Source organism: Acanthochromis polyacanthus, chromosome 10 (genome assembly GCF_021347895.1).
Source record: "Acanthochromis polyacanthus isolate Apoly-LR-REF ecotype Palm Island chromosome 10, KAUST_Apoly_ChrSc, whole genome shotgun sequence".
Taxonomy (NCBI): domain Eukaryota; kingdom Metazoa; phylum Chordata; class Actinopteri; family Pomacentridae; genus Acanthochromis; species Acanthochromis polyacanthus.
The window spans coordinates 13,562,660-13,582,164 of record NC_067122.1 but is presented as its reverse complement, the minus strand read 5'-3'; the positions used below and the strand labels follow the sequence as shown (position 1 = coordinate 13,582,164).

At 40.6% G+C, this 19,505-nt stretch overlaps 1 protein-coding gene across 6 annotated transcripts in view; it reads right to left on the bottom strand.

The window, feature by feature from the left end:
- The window catches only part of diaph2 (diaphanous-related formin 2), a 388,183-nt gene that overhangs the window by 104,226 nt on the left and 264,452 nt on the right, over positions 1–19,505 (bottom strand). For all 6 annotated transcript variants that reach the window (XM_051954583.1, XM_051954588.1, XM_051954587.1 and 3 more), the window contains one exon: positions 11,087–11,210. In XM_051954583.1, the coding sequence (XP_051810543.1) occupies positions 11,087–11,210 (124 nt within the window). The remainder of the gene's footprint in view (positions 1–11,086; positions 11,211–19,505) is intronic.

Genomic DNA, 19,505 nt, shown 5'->3' with positions numbered 1-19,505 from the left:
AAAAATATCTGTATATAGACTGGTTGTACATTTGCTGCATTGGCATCATTTAAGTTTCCGCAATTCTCTCAGAAAACAGCAAAAAGACAGTTGGCAAAATACAGAGAATAAAAAGGGGACAAATCCTTCCATTTTAGTTTTACAGTAGGAAAAAGAAATAGAAGTGCTGGAAAACGTACTTTTATGTACAGAGAGGAGACATTTACACTTTCATTTCCTTGCCAGATGGAATCAGAAGCTAAGGAAAAGATATCGCAAGTAAGTAAAGTGAAGTGAACATTTTTTGCACAATGGATTTCAGTTTTCAAAATGTATGCTTTCATACATCCTGTATGAACTGATAACATGTACGTTGATATTCAAAAGTACTTTGGTCTGAAAGATTTGGGATGTGTATCACCAAGTAATTTGGCAGGCTAAAAAAAAATGTGCAAAAAGTCATAAGGAGGTCATACGTTTTGGCAAAAAGTACACATTTCCCTCTATTGGTAACCTTGAAAGTCATTGCAAGAAACCTGAAAAAAGGAGAGCAATAAAAAAAGATGTATATGGTCTCTACGGTTACTGCCTATGTTCTTACGTTAGGGGGGAAAGCTGCAAGGCATCAAAGCAAAAAGCCCAGGGATCAGCCATAAGTCTTCATCACAGAAAGTCAATTCAAGGTCAGCTGCTGGTTCAGGTAGCAGATGTATCGCACGCTTCCCGATTGCTGGTAAATGACAAGGCTTAGACACACGAACAGAATACAGTCTCTGTGTGTGACAGTGCGAGAAAGAGACAGAAAATGGGTCACCGTTATTGCAGCAAACACCAACGTGTTAAATGCTTCCCTCTGCCACCTAATGCGCCGGTGCACCAGCAAGAGGTCCCTCTTCACAGCAAACTGGCTCATCTCGTGCGATCACATTCACAGAGGAGGCATCATCAACACAACCAGTGGCACCTCTGGGTGTCGCCCATCTATCCATGCTGATAATTGGAGGTTAACTGTTAATAAAAGCCCACGCAGGCATAACTTTTGTTTTGACTCGCAGTGCATTAGAAACACTAGAAAGATAGATGTGAATATTTCATTTTCTGTGACATTCGTGACATTATTGATTCAATGCACTGGAGAGAGTTCATAAGGATATTAACATATTATACCAGCACATATCAGGTAACATTACAGCCTCAATTATTGCAGTCTGCACCTTACAGGTACATGAAGTAACAAAATTAGATGCAAACATGAAGCAGAGGAGAAACACAGAGCAATAACTATTTCAAGTCTTGTTTTGCATGTGATTGCATTAAACCTCGCGAGTGACATAGAGACAAGGAGCAGCACATTGATTGGTTCAATTGATGAAATAGTCAATCATTGCCTGGGGATATTTATGGGTCTGTAGGCAGAGGCAGGATGTTATGTGCCCTGGCATTTGTTTGGCTTGCTCAATCATAGCAGCACATTGCTCACCGTGAGAGACATGGATATTACTATCCTTGTCAGGGGTCATACAAAGTTCACACACTGCTCCCATGTCATGTGAATTTCCGACAGTTTCACAACATGGCGAAATAGCTGAAAAATGCCTTCCAATTAAGCCTTCTCAAATAGATGTCAGTATTTGGGAAAAAAAAAAAGAAGAAGTTATTTTCAATTCAAAAAAAATAATCAAGGTCTCCTGTATAGAAGCTTGAATATGAAGAAGTAGTATGGGGTTACAAGGCTCTCAGCACATGTCATCAGCAACGAATATCCTCTAAAAGCTGGAATTCAACAGTGTGTTTTGACAATTCTGTCTCGGCCTTGACTGGCAGAGAATGCCAGCCAATCCCCATTTGAAATGCGACATAGAAAAACAAAGCCTGTCAGAATGAGTTGGAGAGATGTCTACTGAGAGCCACATGTGGTGAGAAACAAAGTTGGGAGGGGGGAGAGAGAGAGAGAAAGAGAGAGAGAGAGAGAGAGAGAGGGAGAGAGATGAGAAGAAACTGTTCCTTCTCTACATGACTCTGTCCCTGAGACACACTTCATGCTGCTCCCCCCACAGTGGGTGACTCTGACAGGATACTGTCTATGCAGTACTCCCCCTCTGTGTGATTGATGAGCCTCATTTTGCCAATTAATGGAGAATCCCCTGTTGACTACCATCAGATTGCCGTTTGTAACTGTTAGTGTTTCTGACTGTCACAGATTCATTTTAATTAGCGATCTCTTTCTCCTCCGACTTTTCTATTATGTCTCAAATTTGCAGAGCTGAGCGCACAGTGACATGCCAGGAAAATGGCCCACTGTGTTATTTGCCGTCATTAATTCATTCGCAAAGTGCGTGGCTTAAACTGTTGAAGACCAAACCTTTTTTTTTTTTTTTTTTTTACAGAGTCGACCCTAATGTCAACCATATAACGTATCTTATAATCAGTTAGCAACGTGAGGCAATTATTGCACTTTATTTGCATAATGAAGCACCTAATTGCTCAAAAGTGAGCAAATCCAGTCAATAAGTTCGGCAAATCGTTTGAGGGGCCATGTACATGAGCAAGCTGCCGGAGAGATGGCCTGCAGTCATACAGACGCAGTGATCCGTGGGTCCTGTCAGGGGAGAGGAAGGATAGCCACCACTGAGCTAAGTTAGAAATCAACAGAGGGCCAAGCAGCAAACAGCAGAAAAACAGCGTAGTCCCTCGACAGCATCAGCAAGAAAGGAATAACATTACAAGGGGGGGAAGGAGAGGAAGTGTTCGGGCATTAGTTTGATTTACATTTTAGAGTGGCTTTCAACTGGCATACACAGCAACCTCAGCTAATGACCCTCAGGCCTTTTCATCAAGGAGCTTTTCCCAGCCTTTTGGGCGCTGCCCCATCGCACTCATTTGCAATAAGGCACAACAAATAATGCTACAAAGTAATACAGCATACTGGTCTGCACAGGAACGCAAGCCTGCCTTTGTACAAATGTCTGCTCTGTACTCTAACAGCAGGTACATTTCACCAAACTCATATCACAATTAACTTCAGCTACAGTAGCTATACTGAAAGTACCTGTTTACAGAAGTCTTATGAATGAATACAGCAGGGGATAATACATAAAAACCATGTCATTTTGTCCGCATGCCTTTTCTGGAAGCCAACTCATGTCATTCAACTCAAACATCTTCCATTGTAGAATCGCATGCTGAAAAACACAGTGAAGCCCTGAGTGGCTCATATTTACTAGACAAATAACTCCAGTCACGTTTCCCTTCAACTTGCATTTGATAGAATAATTTGCCAACAATGGGCCTGCCATTCACCTGAGTCTCGGGGATTTCATTAAAACATCAAATGAAAGTGAAATCATGAGCCATGACGGTAGAGAGTGGGGATGGCTAAGCAGAGAAGCGTGGCTGGTGTCTACTGCAGGATTAGAGCTCAGCAACAAGTGCTCAAGGGGGGCTTTGCATCAAACCCAGGAGCCCATGACAAATGAGGGCGGCTGGGCCTCTGTCTATTACCCTGCACTAAGCCTAGGCCTTTTGGGGAAGTAATGAGGTGCAGATTGGAGCCTCTGCCACTAGGTCCTTAGCCCGACTTTCAGTAGAGCAGAAATAATCAGCGGAGACCTGGTTCAATAGTGGCAAAGCTGTAGAGCAGCTGAGGAACACATGGAAACATGAAGATAAAACAGATTAACTAAACAAATGATTTTCTATTCCCAACACTATGGCCTGTTACAACTTGCTAACCCTGCACAGATTCCAAATCAGCACTTAACCTCGTATACTGCATGTCAACATCACACAAGAAGTTCGAACAATGTATACAGCGGGTGCGCAAGGAAGTATATTTGGATTGCAGGGCTCGAATCCCAGAAGAACACAGCAGATCCCAAAGGACAACCTCCAGGACTGGCACGGAGCTTTTAGTGGTGGAATGTGACAAGTTGTCCATTCGGGAGCACAGAGGTGTATTTTCGAGTACATCATGGGTGTGCTCTGTACTCCAACGCCACACCCCCCCCTGCCTCTGGAGTTCAGGCAGTCTGTCAGCGAGCTTACGCTGCTGGTTAATGGAGCTGCCACATCAAGCCAAGTGTCACTGCCTAACGAGATACTGATTGGCGAACTTCTAGGAAATTCTTTAACGTGACCAGAGGGTACGGAAATGACCTGTCTAGCAGGGAACACGACTGATGACAGAGAGGGCAATGGAAGCATGATACTTTCTGTTGACTCAAAGTACTACATTTTCTGTTCTGTGAAATATATCACTTTTTATGTTTTTTTTTTGGCTTCATCAGAGATTGATGTATGATCGATGTGTTTCTCAAGTGGTACGCATTTTGCTCTGAAAAGCAGAGCTGTCTGTATATTTAACTTATGTCCACAAAATTTCAGTTTGGATATTTTGAAAGCAGTGGAATTAGGTGCTGAACCTGCAGTACAATATATATATTTTTGTCTTATGTTGTGAATAATGGTCTGTGAATGTCTTATGTTCAAATTTATACCTCGCATTTTTTTTGGATAATGAATTTCCTTCATCCCAAGTGGTATTTACTTTGTGATGTCTTTCACAATAAATTGTAGAGCTGAATTTATAAGCATTATTATTAACTTTGAGTTCTACAATTCATTGGGTAAAACATAACTATGTGAAAGCCAGTTGAAACTTTGTGCGTGTGTGTCACATACACAGTCGTTTTATCATCCCCTCAGAGGATGTTACATTGACTTGCATTTCTCTCCTGGAGACTTACCTTACCCATAACCCTTACTCTACCCTTAAAGCAAGCCTTCATCTTAAAATGTAATGATTTATTATGTGGGGACCAGGTTTTGTCCCCAAAAGGGAGGTGAGTCCTGACAGTGTGACTGTTAAAGATGAGAAATAAAAGGACACACACACACACACACACACACACATACAAAATGGATGGAATGTATATAGTATGTCTGTAGAGAATTAGAAATAACTCTACACAGCGGTTATAGTCATATGCTGCATCTTCAGGTGGTCTATAGATCAAACAATGAATAGAAAAAAAGAAAATCAAGAGTTTAAAGCGAGATTCAATGTAGCGCTAATGATGTAGAGGACTCACACTGTTACATGTAAAATAAAGTGATTTGAACTGTGGTGTACAATGTAACAGTGAGGGCGTTGTATTGCATAAATCCTGATGAAACAGCAGAAAAAAAGGTATTGTATGACAGGGTATACTGCTGGTTCAGTGAGTAACTGGTTTTAAAGCAGTAAATACACATATTAGTCATAGTGTTTTCAGTTCTGAAAGTCAGTTTAATTGACTCATTCTGCAACAATGCCAGTTCACGCCTTACTCAAGTTAATTACAAAAAACATTAAAATGCAGTAGATTTTATATACGTTCTAAAATATAATGAGAAAATGTCAAGCAAACAATGATTAAGAAAGAAGCTCTTTTTCTCTGTTTATGTATTGCATGTATGTTTTGTCTTCAATAATGCAATAACTCACATACACATGCCCACAAACTCACTTGATTAAGTAACGGTGGCCAGTATATGCTTCTCAGAATATGACACACCGATCGCATCAGCTATGCTAACCATAGCAATCGGTTCATTGGTTTGGCTGAAGCCTGACCTTTTATTTCTTCATCTGAAACACACGGATAAAAAATATCCATCGAGTTCTCACATACGGCGTCGCCCGCTTTCTTCTCCTACAACAGCCTTCGAGTATACTTGCTGTAGATGAGTCAAAAGCACACGCTACACTGTTGAACAACAATGACAACGTGAGCACAGATGAAACCATGGCCCGCACGAGTATGTACATATTTACCGTTTTACTGCCGACACATCTTTTAAAATGCCGACTTATTTTTAGCAAGTGTTTATAAAGTAGACACATGTCAAAATGTGTTAATTAAAATCTGAATATTTCCCCTGACATGCAGAATGTAACATCAAAGATGACTGTTTGTTCTGGTGACTGCAATTTTCCGTTGCTTTATCTGAGTCTTTGTATTCATCCGAGCCTGAACATTTACACCGAAGTGAGAAGACACAGAAGCAGAACTCAGGCATGCAGGGAGAAAGACTGTTTTAAGCACCTCTACTTATTTACACCCGTTTCCACCGAATTTTGGATAATTAAAAGGCTCCATGGTTTATCTGTGCTTTAGTTAATTGGCCACACAGTTTACAGTGAATTTCATTAGCGGAGGAAAACACTCTGGTTGGTGTTGGGACTTGAAGGAAGGTGGTGATTAGGAGAGAGAGCTTATGTTTGGCAAAGGAGGGTGGGTGTTGGAGTATTTTTGCTTTAAAAATTATAGGGAGCTACTCAAAGTGCCACCAGCATGTTTTAACCCACTTTTATTCTACGCAAATATACAGAAATAAACACGATGATTCTGTAAATAGTCTGACTTAGTTCTCTTTCATACACAGAAAGGTGTACTAAACTGGGATAAGTTCTCTGAACAACACTGTGCTTATTCAGAAAAAAAGAACAACCAAAAAAAAAAAAAAACCCAAACAAGAGAATGTTTCTGTGGTTTACACTCAGCAGCCTGCTAAATAGAACAATTGTTTCACTAACAGCCATTTATTTGACCTTAAGTGCCTGGTGCTGATACAAGAGATTGCTGCACCTGTACACAAACCTCGCCTGAAGCCAACAGAGTCTCCAACTGTTGCAGTTTGACAAGGGCCATCCATAAACACATTGTAGTGAACCTCTTCCTTTGAAGTGTGAACTAAATCAGGCTGAAGACTGAAAACAACAAAAAGGTGGAACCTGTATAAATGTGTCTGTCGATTTTTAAGCCACGGCGGTGGTATTACAGGCTAGCCCTAGGGCTGGGAAAAAGTGTGTCTGGGCTTACCCTGTGTGGGAGGACTACACCGGTTTGAGAAACTGACACTGTTAGGTGTGTGTGGGCTCAGATCCAAGGACCCGAGGCTGCTTTTTCCCTGGTATCAATAACCACTGTGGATAGGTGTTGCTGCCCAAACAGCTGGTTTTTGGCAAAGAAGTGCCAATATGATATAAACACTAGAAACCTGAAATGTCTGAGGGTAATTAAGCACAGCACTTACTGCAGGAGCAAAACAAACTTCTAGTTTTTTCAAAGACAGACTTAAAGTAAGAGACCAGGCAGATATTTAAACTCATCAGTATGGCTATAGCATCTGGTCCTTGGCGAACTTCAGATTTGACTAACTAAACTTCTGGGTGAAGTATGACTTTTTTTAAAAACTAAAAACATGGCCATGAGGCAGGAGCTTCTATCCACTCAGCTTCATTCAAGCAGCCTTGTGGATAAATCCAACAGCTACAAGGACATTGCACTGGGGAAACTCAATGGCTTGTGTAACAATACCTCGCACAAAAAACAAGCTCACACAGACAAAATTATCTGGAACAAAAAGGCAACAGAAGTAAACAGGAAAATTAAAAAACAACATAGTGAGGTGTGTAAGGGATTGCTAAAAAAAAAAAAAAAAAGAACTACTGCTGTAAAACTTGAAGGCACCACATATCACTAGCATCAAGAAATAACAGCGCTTGTTTCTTTTTTTGTCAGCTGGTGCAGACTCTCAGCAGGTGTCACCGACTGTTAAACTGAAAACATAACTCTGTACTATGGTATCAGCTTGAGAGCTCAGCCTTAAAATTCCATTTTTAGTTTCGTAAAACTGTCTTGCTCACATTATTCAAGTCGAAAAATTAAGACCCACTAAATTCGCTTAACTTGTCTGACATATCCAAATGAGAGCGGCCCCTGAAGACGGCGCCTTTTCACTCAGTGTGTGGAGATGGGAGAGGATGACATGCTTTGACTGTGACATTCTGGGAAATAAAAGGTTAAGCTTAATACCAGTAGGTTGGGTTAAGTCATTGAGTACAGCACAGGGAGATGTATTGGACATGTCCGAGCATTCATCAAAGTTCAGACCGGTCTCTCATCATCCCCATCAAGCCACCTCACTACATCAATATTCTAGTATGCAGAGTCCCACTCTACTCTATTCTATCATATCCAGCAGCAAGCGTGCGTGAATGTGTGTGCATGTGATAGCAATAGCCTCTCTGGTGAAATAGGACTCTCTGGGGGCTTGTGCCTCAACTCTACAGCCTTTGTGGGCCCCCATTACTTCTGACAGATAGAGATCACTAAACTGCTGAACAAACACCCCATTCAGTCATTTGCATACATTACAGTAATGGAAGGAGAAAAATGTATCAATAAAGCCAAATGAAGTGCTTCCACTAACCCCTTCCTTTCTTTCTTCCTTTCTTTCTTCCTTTCTTCCTTACTTTCTTTCTTTCTTTCTGCTTGAACTCCTTCTGATATTGTTTAGTGGAATAATTGCCTCTGAAAGGTAATCACTTCTAATGAATGGCAGAAATGACAGATTCTCCAAAATGTTTGTACCGGATATTTATTTGACTTTCTAATGTAAAAAAAATGTCCCAATTTCTGAAGCCCAAACAAGGAGCACTAATCATGCATGGCAGAGGGAAAAGGTAGCAAAAACAACACATAATGTATTGTAGAAGTTTTAATTAAAATTGTGCTGCTTTGGGGCACATTTTACATTTAAAATACCTTGCAGTGACCATGGCCTGCTGAAATTAATCTCTGCAAAAAGTGACAAGAGTCACACCGAAACAGAGGCACATGTACTCACCTACACATGCACCGTAAATTACTCTCCCCCGTTCTCTGCCTCCCTCTATAACACACACTCATCCAAGCACACACACACAAATGCAGCCTGACTCATTCATCACAGTGCCCAACAGTCAAGACAACAGAGCTTCACTTAACTTTTTCAGGGTTGCTCAAGCATCAAATGCATGACTTTTAGCTGTTGTTGTTCTTCCATCTGTCATGCTTCAAGGAACCAACATCCTTTTTCCTAATCCCAGGATAAAGTTTAAAAAGGTATGTTTGCCTTGACTCTGCTATCTTACGCGCACCAAAGGAAATGTCAACCCAAAATATACTAGCGCTGCATTTCATACTGTCATTGTTCCAACACTTAGCTGTGCAACACAGATTAGAGTGCTACCTAATCTCATTGCAAACACTGGTACTAAAAACCTCAGCAAATCAAGCAGTCTCCACTTTCTATCTCTTAATCTCTCTGTTTGCTCCGTGTGTGTGTGTGTGTGTGTGTGTGTGTGTGTGTGTGTGTGGTTTCATTTCATCGTCGTTCTCGCTTGCACAAAAAAACAACCCAACATCTGATATCCTTAGGAGGGTTGAAGTGGTAGAAAAATTGTCCTGGGTGACGAAACTTCAGAGAAGTGGGCTATATTAAGACACACACCAGCATGTTTACACAGACATACACAATCATCCTAATGCAACAAACAAACCCACACCATCCCAATTCTCTAAATGCACTGAGCCAAATGTGATTGCATACTTCTGTTATTTTGTGCTATACCGTGAACATAAAGACGAAATAGCTCAGAAGGCGAAAACCTGTGTTTTCTATTTAAAAACTCACTACCACATAAAAGAACTGCCGCATAATTTCCCTGACAACTTGTTATTAAAATTACATAATTATTAATTCAAAGACATTATTGTATACAGGAGATGAAATACAGATCAAACACTCTAGGTAGCTAACTGAGGGAATAAACAAGGATGCGGTTTTCATCATTTGACACGTCTTTCTGCCTCCATGTGTCAGCATCTCTAAAAAAAAGTGTGAAATTTATGATTAAAACTACATATACAAGGGGAAGGAAACTATTGTATCATTACCCATTATGAAAAATCAGTCTAATATAGAACACAACACAGATAGAGAATGAAATATATATGCTTGTCAGTGCTTTCCTACTTGCACCTACTTTAAATAAGACAAGAGCCAAAATAGATCTTATTAAATCCTACTAAGCCTCCTTCCTGCCACAAAAACTCGATCAGGTGAGGTGCGGAGAAGGGGCGAGGAAGTGGGGTGTTTCAGGTCATGCCAGCCAGTTTCTCTCTGGTTCTCTCTGGGGAGGAACTCCAGACAGTGAAGGAGAGCCATACTGCAGTATATCTACACTTCTCCATTTCCTCTCACTCAAGCATCTAGTTCTCGAAGGAGCCTGCGAATCAATACTGACATTGGGGGGCAGAGCAGCTTTCTTGCCTGCCTGTTCTGCTTCCGAGCTGCCGCCAGGGAGGTCTCTGCTTTAGTTTTTTTTAATTATACAAATTTAAATGCCCTTCTTTGACTGGGAGCAGATTGGTATTTTGTTAGGAGGCTAGTGCTCTTATACCACCCAATGTGCAAAGTCAGTCTAAATAAATCTTAGATAAAGGAAACAGAAATCAGGTTAAATGCAGTTCTATGTGTGAGCACCTGGCATATGGAAACACCTACTCACTTCGTACACGACTCTAGAGCAATCCTTTCTTTTCTTAATAATGTTAGAGACAAAGGAAGAGGATTCTGCTGACTGCTGTACTGTTTATCTTTTTCCACAAAAGGCACCCCAGCCTCAGGGTATTGACAACAGGCCTGATTTTCACCATTGATCAAACCTATACAGTGAGGACCTTTCCTCTCAGAAAGGGCATTCAAGAAAGTGCAGAGACATGGCTAATTCAATTTGGGAGCAGAGATGCTCGGGTTTAAGTGAAACACTCTGTTATCAAAACAGGAGAGGTGCCATGAGAAAAGATAGTGCACGGATGGTTGTGTGGAGAGGCTTGTGGCCGGTCAGGAGATGAAATCAGGAATAGGCGATAAGTTGGTGTGAGGGGCTAGAGCCCCTATTAGAGTCCCCCAGGGGACAGGCAGCTGTGGCAGAGTGCAGTAAAAATAGCCAAGGGCATGATTTCACTCTTGGGACCCAGGGAGGAGTGAAGAGGGAGATCTGATCAACATCTCACAGCAAGGCAGCCAGATCCATTCCCTAAGTTCCCTAGGGTGCCACCTATCACACCAAGTGACTTAAACTGCTTACCACTGGCAGGCAGAACACAAACAGCACACACCTTTGCCACTGCTGTCGACAAAATAGGACAAAGAATGGTCTAATATGCTTCAGTACATACGTTGTGGAAGAGCGGCCTGTGCACAGTGTGGAACCGGCCACAATAAAAAGGATATGGACATTTTTTCCACAAACTTATCTTGTTGGTCATCTGTTTTGGGGAAGTTTTCTATGTCGTTCTCGAGCCTCTGAATTTGGCGTTCCATGGTGGTCAAGCTGGTCTTAAGGATGTCAGCAGACACTGTAGACAAAAGGACAACAAAAAGGATACAACAATGAACTGATTAGTAAAAATAGTTGAATTCATATTAGGTATATAGACAAGTTATTCTCTATGACAACAACAACAACACAGGTCTCTGAAAACGGGAAATTTCAATGAACTAGTGGTGTCCAAGTGAGACTGCATGTTGTGACATACTGACTCCTGCATAATCTATTTGTGTATGGCCTAGAAAGCAAGCATGTGTTGATGTGTGTGTGTACAGTGTACGTGTGTGTCTGCAGTGGCTCATTAATCAGTCTGTAATCACTGTTTGCAGAGTTGCTGTGGAATCCACAGTATTCAGATCAGGCCTTTCAAGTAGAAACTTCAAACAGCAAGCAGCGTCTTAGGGGATCAGACAGGACAGGAGCATGGATGCAGTACCATGTTTAGGGTTTAGTTTTATTGACACATACACACACACATACCCTCACTCTCTCTCTCTCTCTCTCTCTCTCTCTCACACACACACACACACACACACATATAATAATTCAGAATAACTAGCCTCAGAAAAGAAAAAAAAAGAAAGAAAAACACTAAATTAAGCTATTCAAAAAGCCAACAACTAAAATGTGTACCTTGATCTCTTTCATATCAATGTTTGAATTGTGGTTATACATTTTCTTTAATTTCAATGACTTTGTCAATTCACAGCAATATTCGGTGCATTTAGTATAAGGAACACTTGATTGAAAACCTTTCTATTTATTTCCACTTCATATTGGCTTTGATATTCCTGTGCAGGTAAAGCCCTTGGACTTACACAAACAGACAAAAGACAGAAAGTTAATCTGTCAGTCTGTATGTTTAAAAGCAACTTTGTGTAGTATTGAGAAGATGAGTAGGTATGTAAGAGTAGCCAGACTTCAGGCTGGTGGTGAAGCCAGGTGAAGGATGACATGTTTGATGCCTGCACACTGCAAACTCCAAATCACAAATGGATTTAAATAAACAGAATTTCAAACTCGATTAGATCTTCACTCTGACAGAAATGGATAAAAAGCTAGGGAAAGTTTACGAGGCCACAGAGAATAAGCAGTTTATTTTGCTTTCTAAGACTATGCGAGTGAGGAGCTACATTTATTTAAAACTCAATGGGAGGACTGGTACAGCACGAAAGGTCAGAGGATCACGAAACTTCGCAGATTCTTCCTCTTGGGAGGGTTAACTTGAACAGCAAATCTCATTCCAGTCCAGTCTTGATTTTCAGCATGTTGGTTAAAGACAAACAAGCAAACAGACGGATGGAGGAAATCATACAACCTACTTGCCAGAAGTTAAAAACAAAACAAAACAAAACAAAACAATAAACATGTCCTGCTGCATGAATGATGTAATCCATTGATATGACTGATCTTGCTGTGCTCTCGCTGATGTCTATGAAATTAGAATGACTAAACAGATGGTGAATGTCGGGCTTTTCACCAGTCAAAGCCAGGAAATACTCTGCATTACACATAAAATACATAACAATTTGTCTACTTTGCATTGCAGCTAGTCGTTATGATTTGTTCTAAACACTGATTGAATACCAAAACTGGCATCAATAAGGACAACTTACATTATCTAACCTACACCATATTGACATCTGTTAGTCCATCCACTTGAGTGTAACTGAAGTGCTCAGGAAGTGAGAAGTGGAGTAAAAGACAAGCTGTCATCCGATGTGGCCTCAGTGACATAAGGGTCAACCTCGTCTTGCTTTACATCTGTTCCACAGCTTGACTTTGCTCTTTGTCTCATTTTCTGACAATAAGATTGGATGATGATGTTGCAGATCCCACTACACTGAAACGACCACGAACACAAATACAGCAGCGGTGCATTCCCACTAGATGTGCACACACAGCCTGCTGTGATCCGACTAGAAGCAATACAATAAGAGGGAGGGGTGAGGTCACTGTCATTATTAGACTTTTCAGCTTGCTAGCTGGGTAGACAGACTGGGAGATTCACAACCCCTCCTCCTCAATTCTCGCGGAACGGACTCCTGGGAATGACAGTGAGAAAACCACACTATCACATAGCCTGTTTCTCCACTGATGGGGCCGCTGAGATCCACATGCTCTTGTCACTATCGTCTCTCCCTCACTAATGGTGAAAGTGAACAGTGAGAGACAGATGATGCAAAAGAAGAAAAAATTACATTCACATCCAACAATAGGAAGGTGTTTTGTCGTTTATTGTGGCTTATTAGTCGCTCGATGCTTGCGACGGTGTTGGGTAATGATTTGGCTGAAGCACTTATTACAGTAACCGCAGTAGCCGAGAAATAGTGACTCAAGCGAGCTGCAATGGTGTTTCAGGGGAGCTCTTTATAGGATCAGAGTAAAGCCATGGGACTATAGCACAGACTATTCTTTTCATGGGAATTGCTCACCATTGAGACAAGCTGACAGACATAAATATACCAGCTTAAAAGTAAATAATATTTCAACCTTCACTGTTGCTAAAATATAATTTATGTGTACACATTTTTGATGCTATGGGCCAGTCTATGTTTTTTAGAAACACATGTTTATTATTATTACCACCCTTCTTTGCTCTAATAACCAAGTGTCTACAGACTCCAGCACGGATTCTTTAGGGATATCATTAGTAAAATTACCACAAAAATAACACTGCTATTTTCAGGGGACAAAACATGGCAGCACTGGTATCTCCTCATACACATTCCAAGTGGATCAGAGGAGAAACAGAGGGGGTGGGGGTTTATATATCCCAATGATGGCTGTAAGGACCTCAGTGCATGTATCTTCTAAGAATACATATATTTTCTAACAACAGAAATAACTGCGGAGGTTGAGTGATGTATGGGGGACAACAAAGAGTACAGGGAAGACAAAAGCCATTTGAAAGACAAGACTTTAACTTGTTCAAATAACACACAAAAAAAAAAATTTCTGTGGTCAACATCCTTCATCTATTGATATGAGCTCAGTAATACTGGCTGCTGATTTATTGTTCACTCCTAAGAACAAAAGACAGATGAAACATATTTCATTAAGCTTTGCCCTGTTTCCTTCAAATAAACTGCAAGGGGAAAAAATATTGTGTAGCACACAATACCAAATCAGCCGCTATAATGTGAAGATGTCATCGTTCTATTCAGTCATTTGTAGAAGGGGGCAATTTTCATTTTGATTTATAGACAAATAATACCAATCTTTCAACCAGTGCTCTTGCAATGCTGCCAAAGGTTACAAAGGAAATTGAGATTTATTTTGAATGTTGCTGCCAATGTAGCAGAAAAGATCTGTTTTAAATAATCTACACACTTGTGAAAACAAAGACAAATGCAACATAAAACCAAAAGAGAAGGTCATTCATGAATGCATTCATCACCTAAGCGAAGTAAGTGCATGTTTCTGGGTGTGTGAAAAAGAGAGAAAGGCGGACATAACATAGAAAACTGAGAAAATATGCATATTATACAGAGTATGTCTAACAAGGTTTTGTTTAGAAGTCAGATTTTACATTTATCTGTTCATTTAAATATATATGTGAAAAAAAATTAGGATGGGGTGAACATGCTGTACATATTAGAGGACAACTTCAACAGTCCTCCACATGAGCCTTAAATTGGGAATTTCCAGTATTTGGAGTGCGGATAAGGACAAGGTCAGCTGGTTCAGCCACAATGACATAGATTTATTGATGGGGATTGATCAAATGCCTAGATATATTTCAAGTGGCATAATTAGGATATATGTACATGGTGTAAAGTAGCAATGATTGGCACCTTAAGTGCTATACCAAACCAGGAATCAAATAAAGTAAAAAAAAAAAAAAAAGTCCATAAACAGTGAAGGGGCAGATCTCGTTATCAGTACGAGTTGAATAAATTCTGCTATTTTTCATGTATATTATTTCTCTGGCCATTTAAAAATCACTACTTTATATATGAAAGTATTCTTGAGAATGTACATAGAACATAATATACTAGAGATAAATATTAAGAGCTGCGGCTGACCAAAGAATTTTGATTAGTAGATGTTAGGTGAAGCAAAGAGTCAGGCAGTTCCTGCACATGTAAATAACACACATTTATCTAGGTTATGTATTGTCAGAGGGAACATGCTACACACCTAATGTTTGACAACATACTGTTTACACCTAAGTGAGGGCACCCCTGTGCAAAATCACTTTCAATCAATGTTAAATTATTCCAGACTGCACCACCTCCCAACTGTTGTGCAGTATTTTGTCTTGAATAATCCAAATTGCACATACAATGAAACTCTGTGATCACTGGGACATAAGTTAGAAAATCTGTGATCACCGAAACAAAACCGAGTACATCTGTGATTTTAAATGAGCATAATTGCATGAACATGGGTACAAAGTTAAATGTGAATACTAGAATCCACAGAAAGTGCACTACTTTCACTATTTACCTCTGGAAAAACAGAGGGCAAGTGCTTGAGACTTGGCACAGGGGCTATCAGTGGAAATCAGAGCTTCTGTGACGCTCAGACAGTGTGAAGGACAGAGCGTGATGTCAACCTCTATGGACAGCATCTAAGAAAAACACCTGAGTTTGCTCTTTGGCACAGAACTGCAAGTAGAATCTTTCTGATTTGTCTGATCGACCAATGTTTTCCTGCAGAGTTTCATGTCATTTGGTATCGTCCGTTACCCTTTCGAAATGACACTTTGGATTTTCTGTCAGATATATGTAATTACTATCTCATAACCACAGGGACCATCTGCGTAAATAAGAATATCAATATCTCTTCCATGACTGTCAAAACCCTGTCAAACCAACCAGTCATAACCTGGCCAAATGCCATTATTGGTCCATTATTTGGCAGGAGCCCCAGTAAAAGCCTTTAAGAGCCCCAACAAAAAGTCTCAGCTCTTCTTGTTGACCTTCCCTCAAACCTGAGCACACAACCTCCTTGCATATATAACACAGGATGTAAGGAGAAGACGACCTTCATGGAACTCTACACATGACCAGATACACATAATACCTGCTGGAGGGCGTATTCATCACATCAGGGTAGAATTGGTTATTGATCAGCACAATGATACCAAGACAATGATGGATCTTATGTCTTCTTAAGAACATTTTGTACAGGTTAATTATTTTAAACACTCCCCACCCCCTTAAAAATGACACCAAATTATGTTATTTTTTCTGTTAAATAAAAATAACACAGTCTTTTTTCTTAGTGGTTAGTGGCACCTGAAAGTGAATAAGATATGAAGTGGGAGGCAGACTACTGTACAGCTGAGGAAAGAGACAAGAGGATAAACACAACACTATGTGTTCCCCTTTCAGCAGGAATCAAAGCAGCTCAAGTTGCGGCAGTGAAAGTGATATTGTTGCTGTGACAAAGCAGTCACATTGTTCTTTCTGATTACCTTGGATCATGTGATGTTAAAAACAGCAGGCAGGAGAAGGCGGCAAATGAGGAAATTTAACAGACAGAATAAACAAAGGGGTTAGAGGAAACCTCGTGGCACAGCATTACCTATAAGCATTATGGTAATGTGCATAGTTATTAGGCAAAAAACACACTTTACCCTTGGCTTGTAAGGTAAAAAAAAGATACTAGTTAAGGACATTCTACTTTGGTTAAATGATGTATAATTACTCACATATAGAAGAAATATAATTATTACGTCATCCTAGAAAACAGACACTGTTGCTGGCAGACAATGCAATTAATCTCACTCAGAGGACACAAATCCACACGAGGCACAAACAATAACAACTGTAATTTCCCATCAATGTTGCAGTAATTGCGAGCACATAAAAGGGTAAATCCTTTTCGTGTTTGCTCTATTTCCTCTTTTAATTTGCATTTCGCTTAAACCCTTCATGCAACAGAGCCGTTACCATAATGACGGATTTGTTTGTTTGTCTGATTAGAACTGATGACCCCCCCGAAGAGTAAAACCATAAGGTTAAAAAATGTAATGGTAAATCTGAAAATCCCTCCTGCAGCAATGGTCACAAGCTACTGTCTTTTCTATAAACCAAGACCATTGATATTTAGAATAAAATCGTTTCCTAATGCGGTACACCTTCAGGTAAAAATCTAAATATGTGAATGCAATTATGTTCCATAATGAAAACTTGAGATACAACTGATAAAGTCCATTTATGTCACATGACTTCGTATGACTACATTATTTACAGCACATTAGCAGTGCTACTACATTAACTACTTTACATGAATTATTACAGCTACAGCACACTAACATTATAGCATATAAATATATAATGTACTTTTCCCTAACTCACACAGGTACAAAAGCTATGCTAAAATATATACACTGCTCAAAAAAATTAAAGGAACACTTTTTAATCTAAGTATTGCATCAAATCAGTGAAACATATGGGATACTGATCTGGTCAAGTAAGTAACTGAGGGGCTTTTTAGTCAGTTTCAGCTGCTTTGGTGTTCATTAAATTAACAACAGATGCACTAGAGGGGTAACAATGAGACAACCCCCAAAACAGGAATGAGTTTACAGGTGAAGGCCACTGACATTTTTTTCCTTCCTCATGTTGTCTGACTGTTTTTCACTAGTTTTGCATTTGGCTAGGGTAAGTGTCACTTTTGGTAGCATGAGGCGATACCTGGACCCTACAGAGGTTCCACAGACAGTCCAACTCCTCCAGGATGGCACATCAATGCGTGCCATTGCCAGAAGGTTTGCTGTGTCTCCCAGCACATTCTCAAGCGCATGGAGGAGATTCCAGGGGACAGGCAGTTAGTCTGGGAGAGCTTGACAGGGCTGTTGAAGGTCCTCAACCCATCAGCAGGACAGGTATCTGCTCCTTTGTGCAAGGAGGAACAGGATGAGCACTGCAATAGCTCTACAATATGACCTCCAGCAGACCACTGGTGTGAATGTCTCTGACCAAACAATCAGAAAGAGATTTAATGAGAGTGGTCTGAGGGCCCAGCATCCTCTAATGCCCGTTGTGCTCAGCTGACATTTGCCATCGAACACAGGAATTTGCAAGTCCACCACTGGTGCCCTGTGCTTTTCACAGATGAGAGCAGGTTCACCCTGAGTGCATGTGACAGGCATGAAAGGGTCTGGAGAAGCCGTGGAGAACGTTATGCTGCCTGTAACATTGTTCAGCATGACCGGTTTGGTGGTGGGTCAGTGATGGTCTGAGGAGGCATATCCATGGAGGGACGCACAGACCTCTACAGGCTGGACAATGGCATTCTGACTGCCATTAGGTATCAGGATGAAATCCTTTGACCCATTGTCAGACCCTACATTGGTGCAGTGGTCCTGGATTCCTTCTGGTGCACGACAATGCCCAGTCTTATGTGGTAAGAGAACTCATGCAGTTCCTGGAGGATGAAGGAACTGATACCATTAGCTGGCCCCCATGCTCACCTGACCTGAATCCAATAGAACACCTTTGGAACATTATGTTTTGTTCCATCCGACACCATCAGGTTGCTCCTCAGACTGTCCAGGAGCTCAGCGATGCCCTGGTCCAGTTCTGGGAGGAGATACCCCAGGACACCATCTGTCGTCTCATTCAGAGCTTGTCCCGGCATCGTCAGTCATGCATACAAGCACATGGAGGCCATACAAACTACTGAATACCATTTTGAGTTGCTGCCAAGGAATTTCAGCAAGATGGACTAGCCTGCCACATCAGTTTTTCACTTTGATTTTGGGGTGTCTTGAATTTAGCCATCCTGGGGGGTTGATAATTTTCATTCCCATCAAACAATTTGGCATCTTTTCATTCCTAACACATTAACCAGTCCATATCAATGCTAAGATCCAGTTTGTTTTCTCCCCCATACTGAAATATGATGTATTTTCAAAGTGTTCCTTTAATTTTTTTGACCAGTACATATATATATATATATATATATACATATTTTTTATTTTATTTTTTTCAAACATCAGGCCCTGCAATACACTAACTGCAAGATCTGTAATGGAAAACAAGGGAGAGTTAAGTGTTTTGTGTTTTTTAAGGTCATATAAGTTATTGCTGTTCTGTAGAACCAGGAGCACATGAGTATTAATCCAAGGAGAATGAAAAATGACATTTGAACTGCATGACTTTTAAATTACTACATTTGAATGGAGGCATGGGCTGGAGCCAAAGAGCAAAACTACAGCCAGACACCAAAAAACACACTTTACTGTACCTCACACTCCAGAAGGAGGGCTTGTTTACAATGGGGGTCATGTCTGTGAGACTTTATTGCTTTTGGCAGCCATCAGAGCTACAGCCCAGTGCCAGATCTCTGGAGGAATTACAAATGG